Source organism: Tachypleus tridentatus, chromosome 1 (genome assembly GCF_004210375.1).
Source record: "Tachypleus tridentatus isolate NWPU-2018 chromosome 1, ASM421037v1, whole genome shotgun sequence".
NCBI classification, from domain to species: Eukaryota; Metazoa; Arthropoda; class Merostomata; order Xiphosura; family Limulidae; genus Tachypleus; species Tachypleus tridentatus.
Window position 1 is genome coordinate 141,733,919 of NC_134825.1, and position 18,996 is coordinate 141,752,914.

Here is an 18,996-nt window from a genome sequence, read left to right on the forward strand (position 1 = left end):
TTGCCCTTTAAATCTAATAATATAGTGAGCATTATGAACATAATAGAAATCTTTGCAAATTTTATCACTGAGATATATTGTTAAAAGCGTTTATATTTATAACAAATAAGTTGTTTGGTGTAAAAATTACAGTGTTTCAAAGTATTTGATATCACATGAAATGGCTAAGAATACATCTCACAACTCTGTAGCTTGCAGCACCCAAATTCCTTGCTACTAAATATATCTTGGCTTATCCTGTTAGACTTGCCAATTGCACACTGCAAATGTTTCTTCAAATGTTTGTTTTCATTTTCATATTCCTGCTTCTGACTGGAGCATTGATGGAAGTATTTAACTGGTGGAGTTTAGCAGTTAAAAAATCTAAAAACACTAACAGGATATGCACTACATGGACACACTTGGTGGGATAGAGGGTGTCACATGAAAAAAGATTTTAATATGTAATCTCTAATTTGGCAGTAAATTATTAATTTTAGGTTACAAATAAACCAGAAACAGCATGGAGAATATATCTATTAACTCTTTAAATTCTGCTATCTGAAAAAAAAAGTAAATTATATCAAAAGTCTAACATGCATAGGATGCATGTAAAAAACTAAATTCTGAATATGCAGTTTACCATGTATCCAATATTTAAAAAAAAAAAGCTTTTATAGTAAAATATGTTAAACATAGATTAAGTTAGGCCTATTAATTAGTGTGCCAGGTTGCAGATCGAAAAGGCATTCATTCAAAACATGTATCACACATTTTATTTAGCTGTGAGAGCACTATTAGCATGAGAGCCAGTCTCGTTTTTAGGGTACTGTGGATTGGCAGCTCTCCATATGGTTATCAGCCTTAAATTTGGGAAAACTAGATATAAACTTTCAGGTAAAGGTTTCTAACTTGACTGTTCACCCTCTTTTGTATATGTTTTGCTACAACAATCTCTTCCACATGTATGTATGTATATATATATATATATATATATATATATATATTTAATTTTCACTTTTATTTTGTTCATGTGCACTGAGTAGCTAAGTGCTTTATCATTAACTTTCCATGGAATCACTATTTCACTATTTCAGAACTTAACAGTTTGCAAAAGATATCTGAGATTTAAGCAGAATGGCAGATAATTCTGCATAGATAGGGTGTGAGCAAAGAAACTAACTTTCTTATAAAATGTGTTACCATAGATCAAATTTGGTCTAGTAGTTAGTCTTCTGGGATGCAGATAGAAAAGCCCATCCTTCACAACATAAATGTGCTGAGAGTCATAACCAACTTGTGCTTCATGCTGCAAAGCAACCTCAATAAATGGCATAGAATGGGACAAAAAATATTACTGAATGTTTTGCTACAAGAACATTTGGTTTTTGAAAAATTGTATTCTTAAGACAGAGAAAGTATGAGTATTAATATTGAAAATATGAAATATTTTATTTGTTCACAATGTTTGAGGAGCCATGGGCTCAATTTTCTATTCTTATAACCTGTCATTGTGGTAGTATTAGTACTGTTTCATGAGATGTATTCATTAATATAGTTATTTAATTTAAACATAAGAAGGTGTGAATATTTATAGAACATTAATATACAGTATATTTAATATTACAGAATGAGTATTTAAACAAAACTCAGATGTAGAAGTTTCTACAAATAGATTATAATTCATAAATTGTCACAAAACTCACAGTTTAATAACTGTAATTTTTCAAGTATTTGATTTGTTTGAAATAGTTCAAAGGAGGACAACTAGGATGATACCTGGGATAGAAAATTTACTGTATAGGATGGGTTAAGATCTCTGAAATCATTTTCTCTGAAAAGAAGGACAAGGTAGAAGGGATCTGACATAAGAGTTCAAAATTATTAAAGGAACCTACAATGGTAATGTATCATAGTTTTGTATTTAATGGTAGAAAAAAGGGAATTTTTTGAAAGACAGAAGTCATTTCCAGATTAAACAGTTTTAAATGTTGTATCCTAGCTTTGAAATGGGTTGCCTTCAGGTGTGAGAAATACAGTAAATTTAAAATGAATTTAAGGAAAAGCTTGCTAAATATTTAAATGTTCAAAGTTGAATTTATGTATTTTTAAGTGGATGTGGTAAGTAGCTTTGATGGACCAACATGCCTCTTAATGTCATTCTAGTTTGGGTTATATAACATGGTGAAACTGGAAGCAATATTTCTAATACCTGAACAAAAGATAGTGAAATTTATTTTCTACAATAAAAGACATTTTATTAAAACAAACACTATACATATATACAGTGGATGTTTTTAAATCTTACATTTATTACAAATAGGCAAATGATTTATACCACATGTAATTTAAAATGAAAGAATTAGACTATTTAAATGAAGAACTTGTTGCTCCATAAGATGGAGAACTGTGAGGCAAGATAAAACTGTTTAATAGTATTTTTATAAAATTATATCATTATTGACAAGTATTGTAGCTTTGTGAATATTTAAAATAATTCAAATATTTTTTTCTTTTAGGATGTTTTTCTTGACCAATTAATCTTTAAATACATGAATATTACAATTACAAGAAAGGAAAAAGTTTTTATATGATTTTTTTCAGCATCTTAATGAACATTTGATAATAATTAAACATACAACATGCTTCTTGCATTATTCATTTATACAAACATAATCAATCATTTTAAACTTATTCACAATAGTTTCAAATAAAATCTAGTTCAAATATTCAGTTTTTACTAAAACTAACCTGTTTTGCTGTAAACAGTTTCAAAACTGGTGTTAACATCCTAAACAACAAGGCTTCTGCATCTGAAGCTTTACCATTTTCAAGCTTTCCAAGCCAATGGATTATCTGTAAAAAAAAATACTTATCTTCAACTACACTAACAGTATCATAAACATAAATATTACCATTATTTTAATGAACAGTTTGAAGCATAACATATAACACTTATTGTTGATAAGTTTATATCTAACAAAATTAGGGATGGGACAACTAGTAACTTTCATCAGATTTAGGGTATCCAGTTCATCATATCTAACTGAATTTGGTTATTTTTCAGATCACATAGTATATGTGGCTATGTATATTGAAAATGCCAGGAATACAAAGGTTCTTATTAGGAATGGAGTTTAAGGCACTAGGCTAGTCTAAAGTGAACAAATTTTGAATCTTTTTATTGCTGAGAAATAAATTAAAATCAATTTAACTGCAAAATTATGTTTATTAAAGTTATAACATATATTATGTAAATAATGCTTTTCTTTTTTTTACTTCACCGCTTTTATTTTCTTGACTCTTTCACTGATTATATATATATGTGACATACTATATAACCTTTGTTTTAGCTTTGAATAGTATGGTGATAAATAAGTATGCAGTAAAATTAATACTTTCATAATTAAAATGAGAAACCATAAATATTTGCTATTAACTTGTAAATTTTCAAATTCAATAAACAAATAATTATTGTACTTAATAATTTTCATAGCTTGAACATTATTATCTGTTAAATATCTCAGGGAATTACTTCAGAAACACAATTCATATTGATGTGATAAATAATAAGTGAAATATATATATATATATAACTATATGACATCACATCTTTCTGTGTCTATTGAAAAATAAACTTGAAACTGGGGCAGTTCTTCATCTGTATCATGTCAGTAAAAAGAGTTAATCAGTTTCAATACTCTGTCTAAACAATCTATCAAAGTTAATCATTATGTTTTGTCAAAACATGTTTTATAATATTATTAATATACAGAACTTTTTATTCTTGAAAAGTTTCTTCATTATGAAATCATCAAAATTTGTAAAATATATGTGAACTTTTATTAATAAATTATATAATTTACATAAATTAAATCACTGCAGTATTTTTACACATGCAAAAAGGTAGGAAAAACCACTAAAGGTTATTAAAATAGAGTTTTTCTATGTTTATACTTGACAAGTGTAGTAAAATAAAATCACACTGTAATGGCACACATGAAACTTATTTCTTTTAATTTAGATAACAAAAAAATATATTCTAATTAGTAAGTTTAGACTGCTGCCAACAAAAATATGTTTAATTAAAACATGTATGTATTAGACAAAAAGAGAAATAAGACTGGATTTGAATGAATTTCATGGATATGTCCCAAATATTTAAAAACTTTAAAACAGCAAACAGCTTCTTTTTTATTACAATTACATTTTCTTATATCTTTTCCTGTCATATAAACACCAGTCACATACAGTAACTGAATAGGTCTAAAACAAAGTCTGATTCAAAATTATTTGTATATGACATTAAAGGACATTTAAATAGCATTTCAAAAGAGTTGTTTTGTTACAATGTCACATTCTGTTACTTTACTTGGAATATAAAATAATGTTTGTTTGTTATTAAGCACAAGGTTTTTAGCAAGAATAATGTGTTGATATTTTTTTCTCCAAGATAACTTACAAGAGAATTTTAATTACATGAGTTCTAGAAGGCTCTGTTGATTGCTTGTTATGTTTTCAATCACTCTTTAATAACTTCTAATTTCTTTAATTTAATTCAGAAAAAAAATATTTTTCTGGAACACAATCAATGGTTAAATTTAAACAAAACTAAAACTGTGCTCCAAGAGCCATGAAGTATGTATCTCGTGAACAGTAAATTCATAAAAAAATGTCTAACTAAATGTCTGTTGTAGCATACAAACATGCACACTGTACTAAATATTTACTTAAAATTAGTTATTTAAAATATTTGTTAGATATTCTGAATATACTAATTACATCTTAAAAATAGTTAAGTAATAACAATTTCCTGAAACTTCGTTTCAGTAATATAAATCTATCTGTCAAGATTCTCAAAAATAAATATCTATGGAAATCAAACAATTAATGTATCTGTTAAGTCAATATAAATATGTACTATATACTCCTTCATTCAACTAAACATCAATTACAATCTTCTTCTTTCTCAAAACCATAATTTTGCTACTTCTATTAGATAATCAAGTCTTTGCCATTTTTCATCATGATTTTGAAGTTTGTTAACCATGATGTTGCTATGTTTCTCACCATAATTATATATTTTTTATCAGAATTTTTCTCAAAGCACAACTCTGCTACTGTTGTCAAAGGGTGTTTTAAAGCAGTTGAACTCATTTGTATGGACTTTGATGAAAAGGAGACAATTATTTAAAGCTCAGAATAACTGTGGTAACATCCAGAGTAATTTCAGGGAATCTATTGCAAATTGTACAGTAAGTAGCAGAGTATAGAAAAATTCTTCACCTAGGTTAAGTTCATAATGTTCACATTTTCCCTATTAAATGCTAAAAAAGTTTTTTATTTTTATTTTCTCTTTTCTTATTTTCATCTTTCAAAGCTCTACTCAAATAAGTGGTTGAGTCTAACAACATAAAATGCATATTTTTTCTTTATGTTCATTGCCCTTTAGATTTTGGCCAGTAGTGTATCAGTGGAGCACTTGAACATGAACTGTTTGTATATTAGCAGATCTGCCAGTGCTTCAAAATTATTTTCACATTTGGCCATGTCAGTCCATTGTATACATGTCACAAAATGTGTCAGGTTTGACTTCTCTGAATTTCTGGCAAAAGGTTTCCTTGGTAAGTTCATACCATTTTAACAATGCCACTTTCAACTTGTCATAGTTTATGGCACCTTCTGATATCATGCCTGCATATACTTGTAGGCCTCTTTGTGTAAGAAGTGGGCTGAGACAGAGTACCCAGTCATCTTTATCCAAGTTCTGACTTCTGGCAAATCTTTCATGTCCCTCCATGAAAGCATCCATATGTTGTCTTCCCATTCAACAAATGTGTGCAGCTTGGGTTGACTAGCCTTGACTGCACTGTTATTCTTAAGTCCTTCATTTTTTCTATCAGTTGTGCTCTTATTCTCTCTATTTCCAGTCTCTCCTCTTTCTCTTTTCTCTTCTTTTTCAATTTGTAATTTCAGTCTTTCCTCTCTCTCATTTTCTTCTTTTAGTCTTTCAGCTTCCCTTCTTTGCCTATGCTCTTCTTTCACTAGCTCTTGTGTTGTTTAACAAACTCTCAGAGTTTGCCACTTTTAAGCCCAAGTTGCCCACCTCTATCCATTTATCAAAATCTGTCAATATGGTTGTATAATGTGATTGTAACCTTTGGTCCTTTGCTTCTTAAGTACATAAGCTTAACAATCTCAATTTGTGCTCTTATTCTCTCTCTCTATTTCCAGTCTCTCCTCTCTTTTCTTTTTTCTCAGTTTGTATTCTTATTTTCTCTATTTTCAGTTTCTCTTCTCTCTCCTTTTCTTCTTTCCCCATTTGTGTTCTTATTCTCTCTCTTTCTCTATTTTCTTTTCTTTTTTCAGTCTTTCTACCTCTCTTTTTGCCTATGTTCTTCTCTCTCTCTCTCTTTAAATCTTTTTTGTCATTTTTTATCCCAAGTTAATATGGCTGTATAATACAATTGCAGTATTTACAATATTTATGCCAACACTAATTGTGTATATATAGGCACACTTTTGCTGTTGTTAATGTCTTCCTTTTTTGCCATTTACCACTGTATACTCTTGGTTGGCTTACCAAATGTCAGGTTTTTATAGGGGCTAAATTCTTTGCATTTGGTGTCTGTGATTTGTTGGCAATAAATTTCAATAATAACCAAGCAACCTGTAATCCACTTGTTTTAGAATAATATATGTTTGAAACTAGTCAAACATATGTACAAACTTTTTTACACTATAGGTTATCACAGCTGAGTTTATATCTTAGAATAATTTTCTTTTTTTGTCAAAAGTACACACAGGCTAGTTCAATTATTTTATAACCCAATGGACAAGATGAGTTATTCTTACCTATCTCTGTTGTTATAATGTAAACTGTGAAACTCACTTAAAAAGTATCACTACAACTGCTGGTCACCATATTTGCATCCAAAGTTTTAAAATAACACAGGCTTGTGATAGTGTAGATTTCACAAAAAATCAGGATGAATGAGAATGCATATTTATTTAATATCAATGCTCTTCCTTCTTCTTCACTTTGTTTGGATTTTTGTTAGCAAACATAACAATAAAAAATGGTCATTGTTGTAAACAAAATAGTAATTTGATCAAAATAGTTTTTTAATTTTTCATTTGTAAAAAATCCTCATGTAATAGAAAAAAATCAATATTTTATTCGAAATCTGTGTAGCTGAATTATGGAAAATCCATTATTAAAACCAAAAACCACTTTAATGAAGTTTAAATTCACAGGCTGTGTAAAAGTCCATAAAGGCTAGATGAATTACTTAGTAACTCAACTGACAAAACAAATTATTCTTCTCTGTCTATGCTCTTATAATACAAGCTGTGAAATTTTCAGTTTGTAAGTCACCCATTTGGTTAAACTGAAAATCACACAGTCACACTTTCACTAACCTACTTAACTCTCTATATCTGCACATATTCGTAACAGGAAACACAAAAATCTAGCCTTCTAGTAACAACATTGTTAAACATAATTGAAAACTTAGAAGCTTTGTGTAAAATAACCTCAACAATATTGCGAAAGTCCACTTCAACAATTAAACTGCACACACAACATGACTCATTCAGAGTTACATAACAAAACTTGTCATAATTGTTGCTTTTAAAATAATTAACTTTTAACATTTTTGTTATGAAAACTAAACCATCATTAAATATGAAATCACTAAATAAACTAAATAATAATGCTTAAACTGAAAAGTCTTATATATACAACAGATGATACCACTGGAGCATCTATGTCAAGATAATGTGATATGTATATTAATATCTTTAAATTTGTTGGCTGGTTGTTTCAGTTTTGTAAGCATGCTACAAAGATATTTTCCTGATTTAAAATGAAATGAAAGTAAAACCTTAAATTTCCAGAAACACTTTTAAGTTTTTCACTTAACTTGGGAATGTAAAGTATAATATGATTGAAACGTGTTGGGTACAGTTACGACAGAAAGTGTTCATACCCCTGCACCGTGAGTAGTTTTTCCTCATAACTTAAAAAGTATCACGATTAGGAAAATGAAAGTACAGTATATTATAAATATTATATTAACACACATCTAAATAAATTATTATGTAAATTGAACGACAAATAAACTGTTAATAAACAAATAACCAAACATAGGAGGGGCAGAAAGTGTTCATGTGTCTACTTTAATAGTCAGTTGTGTAGCCTTTCAGGTGAATTACTTGGCACAATCTCTCCTCATAGCCCTCCATGATCGTTTGACAATACTTGACTGGTATTTTCTTCCATTCTTCTTTACAGAAGGCCTCCAACTCTTGCAAGTTTTTTGGATGACACTGATGAGCCCTGATCTTCAACTCATGCCAAACGTTTTCAATTGAGTTGAGATCAGGTGCCTGCGATGGCCACTCCAGAACGCTTATATGGTTCCTCTGCAACCAGGATTGCACATATTTTGATGTGTGCTTAGGGTCATTGTCGTGCTGGAAGATCTAACGACGCCCAAGCCACAAGTTCCGAGCATCATTCTTGATATAAGTGCCTAAATATCAATGTACTCTTCTTTTTTCATGATTCCGTTGATGCAGTGAAGGCTGCCTACACCAGAAGAGCTGAAGTAACCCCATAACATGATCGAGCCACCTCCGTGTTTAACTGTAGGGATGGTGTTCTTTGGAAGATTTCGTTCCCCCTTCTTACGGAAAATATAGCGAACATCATTGTGGCCGAAAAGCTCGATTTTAGTCTCACCTGACCAAAGAATACTCTTTCCATAGGTAAAAGGTTTATCTACATGCTTTCTTGCATACCTCAATCACGCTTCTGAATGAACAGGCTTTAAATATGGAGTTCTACGAGGATGGCATATTTTGAACCCAGAAGAGCATAACATGTTCATAACTGTAGAGGTGCTTACTTCAACCCCAGTTTCCCTTACCAGTTTCTGTATGTCATTATATGTTAAACAAGGGTTCCTACTAACTTCTCTGAGAATCTTCCTCTTGGTTTTCTCTGGAATTTTGGTGGGGGCGTCCGGAACGAGGGAGGTTAGCAGTTGATGCTGTAAGTTTAAACTTGGCAATTATGCTTTGAACAGTAGATTTCGGCACATTAAGTTGTGTAGCAATACCGGAAAGAGACACACGAGACTTGTATTTTACAATAATTCGTTTTTTTTTAAATCTCTGGACAGTTGTTTCCTGTTCGCCCTGATGACCAAGCAGATAATGACGGAGATGGTGCTAAATTGCCGGAAGTACATTTTTTGCTGGCTAAATTTCAATAATTATGAACCCAGTGTCTAGTTCTGGAATGGTATAATGTAGTTTATTCGCCAAACTAAACAAACTTTTTACAGGAATATCAGTGTTTTTACATGTTCTGAACTGTACAAACACTTTCTGCTCCTCCTATTTTTGGTTATTTGTTTATAAACAGTTTATTTGTTGTTTAATTTACATAAAAAGTTATGTAGATGTGTGTTAGTATAATATTTATAATATATCTTACTTCTATTACCCTAATCTTGATACTTTTTAAGTTATGAGTAAAAAACCACTCGGGATGCAGGTGTATGAACACTTTCTGTCGCAACTATAGGTCTTGTTGTGAGCACTGAGGAACCTTGCTTTTCTTAGTGGCGGACATCGAATCTACTGTGTCTACTCTGCATAAAGTTTTACTGAAACAAAGTACACATCTTAAGAGAAAGACAGTACAAGAAACAGGTTGCTTGTAGTTTTAATGGCAAACATGTAAGAACCCTCTAAACTGAACAGAAGCCTCAGTCAAGAAAAGGACCTGGAAGAAGAAAGGAACTGATTAGAAAGACTTGAAAGAGGGCCATAGAAACCAGATAAAGAAAGGGGAAATGGCTACAGAAAAAAAACAGAAAGTCACTAACGAAGCCACTGTATTACTAGAAATTGTATAAATGGATATTTAAGGAAGTCAGGAATAAAGGAAGTGTGACAAGTAAGAGTGAGATAACCTTCAGGAAGAAAGTCAATAGACCAGAACTGATAAATTATTTATTTTTAGATACATATTTCAAGAGTAAATGGCTAAGAAGAGGGAGCATGAAAATTTGTTGTCCTGCTTTTCTTACCTATTTATCTTGTAAGGAATCAGACAAAAGCCACATGAGAAGGTAAAGGCATGGAACATTGTGGTTTAGATGGATGTTTGAGTATGACATAAAAAGGAACCTCCAAAGCAGAAGAGAAAGAGGATCCAGAAGTAACAAGAAGTAAAGGATCTGAAGCTGTAACTGAATTGGCAATGAGATAAACTTGGCAAGTAGCAAGTAGGAAGAAATCAAATAGGATGATAGATATACAGGAAGAGGGTGAACCATATAAAATCTAGGGGGAATATCATCAAGGCCATGGAAACTGGGGTGACAAACAAAAAGGAAGCTTAGCATAGAAAGAATCAAAAATGCATCAATAACAGGATTCCAAAAGTGGTAACATATCTACAGAAACACACAGAGACTGAAGCACCACCTTGTCAGAAAGATTCAGTTTAGATGAGACAGCTGATTCATCATTAAATTCAAAGCTCCCAAACTGTGAAAGGACAACAACCAGCTGTTGGTGTCATGAGCCATAAAGCAGAACTTCAGAACAAAAAAAAAACAGAAATAAGGAAAGCACATTGCTCCTTGTTAGTTGAATCTAAGAAAGGATGGTGAGTTGTTGAAGTAGATTAAATGATTTCCAAACATCTGTAACAAAACATAGTGACAAGCCTATTGAACTACCCACATCTCAAAAACATTGATATGGAAAGAGTGTTCTGCAGCAGACCAAAGAATGAAAATGATGAAGGTACCCAGAAATGCACCCCTTTTGGCAAAAAGAGTGGATTATGATAGAGTTTCAGAGTTTTACAGAAATGTTCAAGCAACCACAACAGGAAGAGGTAAAGACATGGGGACAGAGAAACAAGTGAAGACAGTGGAGCACAGAATATATTCCATTAATCTTTTGAAGAGGACACAACAAGAGGAGATGTCCACAGAAAAAGAAGACATGAGAGAAGCAAGATACCACAAAAAAAGACATTTTACAAGAAAAGATGACAGGATCTTCTTGAACCTAACTCGTGAGGTGATCCAGACTGCTAAATTAATCAGATACTGGATGGGATTCAACAACTGAAGAGCATAACTAGCCAACTCAACTGAGCAGACTTCTGAAGAAGGGTAGTCATAACATATGAAGAATTCAAATAGAGGGATAGGAAATGCTAAATGTACATATAGTGGTGGAAACACAGGCCAAATGAGTGTATTCTCAATGTCAAACTCAACAGGGCTTAGTTTAAAACACTCAGGTATTAGCACTAAAGACAAAGGAAATTCCTTAGAAAAATCCCAGGGATTATCAAACCTTATCATTGCAGGCCTTGAGGGTGGGAGGCACCAGGAAGAAGCCACAGATGGAGGAAGTGCCAGATAACTTATATATGAAGTAAAGGTACTAAATAGGGTTTTGTATGATAAAAGTAAGGGAGTCTAACTCTAGATGTAAATCTCAGACAGCAAGCAAGCAAGTGAAATGAGCAACAGCTTAAAAAAAAACTGGTCAGCACAAAATACAGACTAGTGCAACCTTCCCCAGTAAAGCTGTTGGGGTTATGATGCAGAGCCTCAGGAAGAATGAGTCAAGAAGACAAGACAGCACAATGATAAGATGAGCAACCAAAAGAGGAAAAGAAGGAAATTTAGGTTAAAAGTGAGTTAAATTATAAAAAGAAAATCCTCAAGTAGATTCAAAGGATACAAAAAAAGAAGTCATTTCAACCATTGGCCACAGAGAAGAAGTTTTAAATGAAGGGTAGTTGTGAAGTAGAGAGAAAGAATTTGTAAAATGCAACGATAGGGCTGGAGAGGAAGGGGGAATAGAAATATCTTAAGAGTTAAATGCATGCAAGATGTTCATCCAAAAGCCAACAGAAGCCACTGGACTATTATCAGAGCAGTGAAGAAAAAAAGTGGGTGTTATATGATCTTTGTCAGAAACAGAAAAACCAGAAGCAAATGTAGCTTGTGGAAAGATCTGATGAAAGTCAGTCAATGACATGGTTGTATCAGCAAAAGTTACAGAGAAGCAAAAGGCTGTGAGTACTGAATTTAAGATGGTAGAATATATAACAGAACCAACCATATGACACACAATGACTTTAACTCTGCTTACAGCTGTAGTCACTATTTAAGACAAATAAGATAACTCTTACAGAGGAGAGTCTTGATCTCAGGAGTTATCAAAAATATGGATATAAAATGTTGTAATTGAAATGATCCATAAAACTGAACTCATTGAAAGCATTGATATAATTATATAATTAATATTTACATGTTTTCTTTGGTTTTCAACATGTCTGGTACATCCTTAATACTTGGGTATTAGTCATTTTTATATTGACAAAATTAAGATTAATTAGTATTTTCTTACTAAAACCTGAACACTGAATTAGTGACGATGGGGAGTATTCCTCTCAACGAAACATATCACAGACTCTAGAAAATGTCATAAATATTTGTATTTTGATTAAGTGAAAAGATTCAAAGTAATATAAAAAAGTATAGTAACTGGTATCAGAAGCTCTAACTGAAATTATTTTGAAAAGTTCTATTTATTCTTCCCTAAATTAAGAGAATAAAGGAGAGAAATTAAACTTTGACTGTCAGTTAAAAGTTAAAAATAATAAGTTCAAAAATTCTGTAATTCTCAATAAAAACATGACTGAACACTACAGTGCTGAAGAAAAGAATGAGCTTTCAGTATACAAAAAGTTCTCAAGGTGAGTTCTGTGCATTGAGGATGTGTTGTTCTCCTATTAGTGAAGGAGTATATCTAAATAGTGACATAGCAAACATTATTACATTTAAAGGTGAGAATTTCATTCCAGGCTTGGTGCATGTGCAAAAGATTTTTATAGCTGTGGTGGAAGGTATTAACTACCTGTCCTGTGTAGAGGGTGAGTAGTGTTTCTGAATAACAACAGCCACATTTAAAGTAAAAACAACTATAATTGAATTCAAATATAAACTGAATTCTATATAATAAGTATAAACCCTTCAACTTTACATGCAGACCTTACTTGGCATTACTAACCACCTTAGAAAATAGGGACAAAATAGATACCATATACAAACTACACAGTTTTCATTCATTTGGGAAGCAGATCAAATAGTATTATTCAAACAACTTTTCAAATTTTAAACCATGCTATGACTCTGTATAGGTTTTTGAAATATGAAAGTACAAGTTATCAAGCCATTTACCTAATGAGAAAGTTTTGGCATATTACCTCTTGCATTTGCACTTTCAATGTTTAACTTAAGCATACATTAATCAAACAGTTTATGGTCCATGCTCAATTAGCAAAGCCAAGTGCTTTGTTTACACTTTGCTATATGAGTTTATTTACATTTATATTACAATAATATAGGGTCTTATCATCAGCTTGATTTCTTTATATTGTAACTAATGTGTATTTATTACTAAAGTAGTGTTTATGCACCTCGAATAGAAACAGGACAGATCCCCGAACTTCTATCTCCAAGGAAGCCAAGGTGTGCACATGCAGAGATGATTGATGATGAATTTTCCAAAAGCTGTGCGTTTGAAGCAGTAATCTCTGGCCAAATTCAAGATCCTAAAATGATAAAAGAAATAAATAACCTTGATAACTGAGATATGTATTTGTTTTTTTTAAAATACAAACTTTTGTGAATGTAATCTTTGTCATTATTTATATCAATAACAAGAGATAATTGGTTTCACAAATATCATCTAAATCATATAACAAGTATTTTAAGTAAGAAATTAAACAGGAAAAATAAATCTTATCTGATTAGATTAAAATTTAGAAATGCTTTGCTGTACATGGCTACCTATGTTCCTTATGTTGTGATTTTTCTTATAGTTAAAAATTACTTTGTTATGATTTACCATTTGCATGTGCTGGTCATATTTTGTGAACATAAATATAACAATCTTTGATAAATTACACATTAATGCATTCAAGGAAAGTTTTTCTGGTAGACCAATTACTATATGCAACTAAGTTACCTCCTCATGCTTGCAACAGCAGCAATGGCATTATGAATCCTAGTCATGGCTAACATGTTTGATATTGCTGCCACCCCTCTTCCAGCTTCAGACATCTAGCAGAGTAGGTGAGAAACAACACTGTAAATACAAATCATTCTTACATCTAATCGTTTAAATATATAATTGGTCTAGTATTTAGTCTTAGATTTGATAATTAAAGAAACAATACTACACGTATATGCTGAAAGTTTTTCCCATCAAGAATAACTAAATGATGCAAAAAAAAAAGTTTGAATATACCAACTAAAAATACAAGTATTGAAAGTAATAACAATATAAATACTAAAATATAATTATAAAATATTGATTATGATTTAAAATGAAATCACACATTACAAAGAAGCAAAAACATATACTTTATAACACGTCTATGAATGAAATCTAAAAGGTATTACATATATTTAAGATGCATTGTGAAACTGGAAATACAATGTTACATGTTAGCACACTATAGGTATACACACATATGTCCCCCTGTAGGACAGCAGTAAGTCTTCAAATTTACAATGCTAAAATCAGGGGTTTGATTCCTCTTGGTGAACACAACAGATGACACAATATACCTTTGCTATATAAGACAAACATACATACACATACTCCAAATTAGTTTGCCCCCCAGTAGCACATTGAGATGTCTGTGGACTTATAATGCTAGAATCTTGATTTCGATACCTGTGGTAAGCAAAGCACAGATAGCCCATTATTTAGCTTTATGCAGACTTACAAACAAACAAACAAATTACTATTTTGCAATACATGTAATGATGAAAAAATGGTAGAAAATTAATACTAATAGATGATCATATTAATTCTGGACTTGTTCTTCAAAATTTGGAAAGTTTAATGGATGATAAAGCTACCACACCAGATAATATTTTACCAGTGGTTTTGAAGGGGGTTAGAGATTGGAAATGTGAGTCCCTTTATGTTTTTAATGCAAAAATCATAACATTAATAAATATTAATAATTATTTTTTGTATACTGACTGAAAATCACTGGTGGATTTACTATACAGAAGCAATAGGATAACATTTCATGTACTGAAAACTACTTGTTAAAAATGCTGCAATTTTGGAATTTTTCAGTCAAACTGGGAGTTTCTAGAAATTGGAGAGGGATCAAACCTTATCAAAATAATTTCTATATTTCCAGAAACAAAACAAAAACAGGTTTTTATAAATGTGATAAAATGTAATGACAAATTTATATTTATTTTTGTTAAAATTATTTTGTAATATTAAGTAATGGATGAATGAAACATTAATAAATGAGAAAAATTAGGTTGATTCTCATCTAATTTGACTATATACATAAATACAAAACTAGTTGTTACTACTCAAAAGAAGATGCAGGTAACCTATTATAATTATATTTAAATCATGTACAACAAACATTGAAAAGGAAAGAAATGGCAAAAAACTGCAGAGTAGTTACAAAAGATGTATAAAGGACAACTACACAATTAACATCTACAAACTATTTACCAATATTCTTTTTTTGGTACTTAACTACCATATTTGAGGTGAGATAAACTGTTATGCAAACAAATGAAGACAATGAAGTAGATTCAAAGAATTATAGAAAAGGTTTATTAGTATGTAATATTATAAGTTATTTAACTGGCATTACAGTTGGAAAAAAGAAATAATAAAAAAAAACCTAGATGAATTTAAAAAAAAATGTAAGCCAAGAGAGATAACATTTATTTTGAATATTTTATTGGGAAAAAGTTAGAAGAACAAGAGGAAAGTTGTATAATTTTTTTGTAAATGTAAAAGTTTTTTGAAATACTGTTGACAGAAATAAGTTATAAGAAAAAAATGGATAAAATGAGATTAACATAACATAATGTTTGGGGACAAGGAACCTATTGATTGATCTCTACTGTGTCATCCTTTAAACTAAATTAAAAATATTAATAAATAAATTAAAGAACATATCTCAAAGCCAGCCCTTATTGTTCAAATACTCATAAAGCTTTTTCTTCAATTTACCTAAAATTACTGCCTCCACAATATCTGAAAGCAACCAATTTTAAAGGCCAACCATGATGTAAGAAAAATAGAACTGTTTTAGCTGAAGATGACTTTAACTCTGCCAAAATTTGTATTTGTGTCTACTAGTCCTACTGTTCTCAGTGTTAAGTATTAAAACAATGATGCATCATTGCTATTAGTTCAATTTAGAATCTTAAACACCTCAATCAGATCCCCCAAACCCTTTCTCTTAAAACAGAAAAAAACTTGAGTGGTCTTAATTTTTCCTTATAAGACAAACTCCCTACCCCATGCATGATCCTAATCATTCACCTCTGAACTTTTACCTAACATTCAGTGTACTTCCTAAGATAAGGAGCCCAAGACTGAACACAATACTTCAAATCTCCAAATGTGGCCTAACAAGTAACCTATACAATGAAATTATAACCTATTTAGATATGTATTCAGCATTTCTGTAGATGCAACTTAAAGTACTATTATTTGTCCTACCATTAGCAACAGCACACTGCTTGGATGACAGAAGAGACTGATCAACTACCACTGATGCTGTATCCAAATTATACTTATAATTCAAATTATGATAACTCACATGTATTATCTTGCATTTATTATAATTAAACTCTATTTACTATTTATTTGCCCAACTCAATAAATGATCTAAATCTAAATCTTTTGTAAATCAACAATATCCTCTTCACAGCTAGCAACACTCTAGATCTTAATATCATTGGTAATTTAAGTAATTTATTGACCATTCCCTCATCTATGTTACTAATGTAAATCAGAAAGAGCAAAGGTCTGAAACATAATGTAAAATATGGTAAAGAAACAAAAATAACAATACTACTTTGCTGTGTCCCAGTTGGTCTGACAAGCTCTGTATTCAGCAAAAAGCATTATCAGTAACTTATATGGTGAACAAAGTGTGGCTGGAAAATTATGCTTACACACTCTTCCAATTCTTGAAAATCTCTAATGGACTAAGTATAAAATACAGTGTTAGAAAACACAACAGGTCTAATACTAATATCCAATGATAAGTAAGTTAACTATAAACAATAAAACAATTAAAAAGAAAAGAGATATCAAACTGTGGACAGAGGAAAAAGTTAGCGCCTATTAATCCTATGCATGTTCAATATTTATATGGTAGGTAAATGAACTAAAAACATTTTACCTGAAATATGTGGATTATTTTGTAATTGAAGAATGATGAGCATAGCTAATATACTTAAAAAGATATATGGAGAAGAGTAACCTACTTTTAAATTTACAGAAAAAACAATGATGATTGCAAAGATCTCCCTAGAACAATGAGATACAGCAGATGTTAAATGATAGAATAACAGTCTTCACGGGGTGCACAGATATTTATAGTAGTGATTGTAAGGAAGGAGGCAAATATTGTCATTCTCATTGATGCCTTTCCACTCTCATAGAAAAATAAATATCTGAATGCAATGAAAGGTGCATGTTGGTAACAATAATGGCATGATGAACTGGATGACATCAGCATACCAATCATTGTACTCATACTTTTAGCATTTGAAATAGTTTTAAAAGTTTTAACTCATTCAATGTATCCTAGTAATAAGCCTGGCACTTTTGAGAGGTTATAAAATTTACACAAAAGGGGTTTCAATGGGAAAGACTGGTGTATGGTTGGATGTTCAAGTTCACTGCTGAAATCCTGAGATTATTATTTCAGTGGATACAAAAGGCAGGTTTAAAGTTGAAACCATGCAAGTGTGTAAACTTATATGCATGCCATGTAATTTATCAGTCACACTGTGGGTAGAGTTGAAGTTTCAGAAGTTACTACTGTTGTCTATTTTGAGGATCAAGGTAGTACAAGGCAGGTTTTATGATATGATAAAAGACTGCAGTTTCTTTGATTTTGATCATATTACAGATGAATCATGACTGATTTGTTTAACATTAACATACCATTAGCTGTTCTCACTAAAGCTAATGTGCATTTAAGGTGGACTGAGGAGTGTGACCTTAGTTGAGGCTCCATTGTTGGCATATTTAAGACATGACTGAGAATTATGTTGGATGTTAATGCAAATGGTGGTGGAAACACAGTAGTGTTATCACAGTTGCAGGATAGGGTTTATCTTGCATTTGGATACATCAGTTGTATATCACAGCTCTTGAATACAGATACTACATGAAGAAGAAAGAACTGCCCACACTTAAAATCTTCATCAAACACTTATGATATTACCTGTATGGTAGAAAGTTCATTACTGTGAACTAGGCCTTCAACCATTTTAAATATCATGAACCTTGGACCCAAAGTCAAGAGTTAAAGAAATTTATGTCCTAGCTGTGTCAAGCAATACTATAGACGATTCCTTAAATGGATGGATTTATATTTAATGTCTTAGAAGCTCCAAAAAGAGCAACTGAAGGATTCAAATACAGTATGGATGCTACTTGCTGTGAAGCATAATGTGGCATGGCCAGCACAAATTGAGGAACATAGTGAGAACACCATAACCTATGGAACTTGTTCAGGTGGTTATGAGTTCAAAAAGCATGTTGCACATTTATTCTTAACTGATTAAATATGATTCTTGAACTGTTTTGAACTAATGGTACTTGGAGCTTTCAGGAAGGAAATTCTTCAGACTTTACACAGTATGAATACTGAGGACTACCAAAATGTTACTGATTATATTTGAGTTGAGATGTTAAGAGGTGGTGTAAATACTGTATAGTGTGTGTGTGTGTGTGCTACATAGAGGAAAAGCTGGCCTAAACAGAATAAACAACAGAGAATTATTCACCATGTTTTGTAGAGAATAGCCCTCAGAAACTGAACTAGGTGTTCAGTATGTGATTATGATTGGTACTGTCGATTATATCAGTAAGTGGTCCATGGCTTAT

The 18,996-nt window shown here is 31.3% G+C and overlaps 1 protein-coding gene across 1 annotated transcript in view; it reads right to left on the bottom strand.

The window, feature by feature from the left end:
- The window catches only part of LOC143225782 (acyl-CoA dehydrogenase family member 11-like), a 92,459-nt gene that overhangs the window by 40,919 nt on the left and 32,544 nt on the right, over positions 1-18,996 (bottom strand). The window contains 4 exon segments of the mRNA XM_076455777.1: positions 2,731-2,835; positions 13,508-13,575; positions 13,578-13,642; positions 14,059-14,153. Coding sequence (XP_076311892.1) covers positions 2,731-2,835; positions 13,508-13,575; positions 13,578-13,642; positions 14,059-14,153 — 333 coding nt within the window.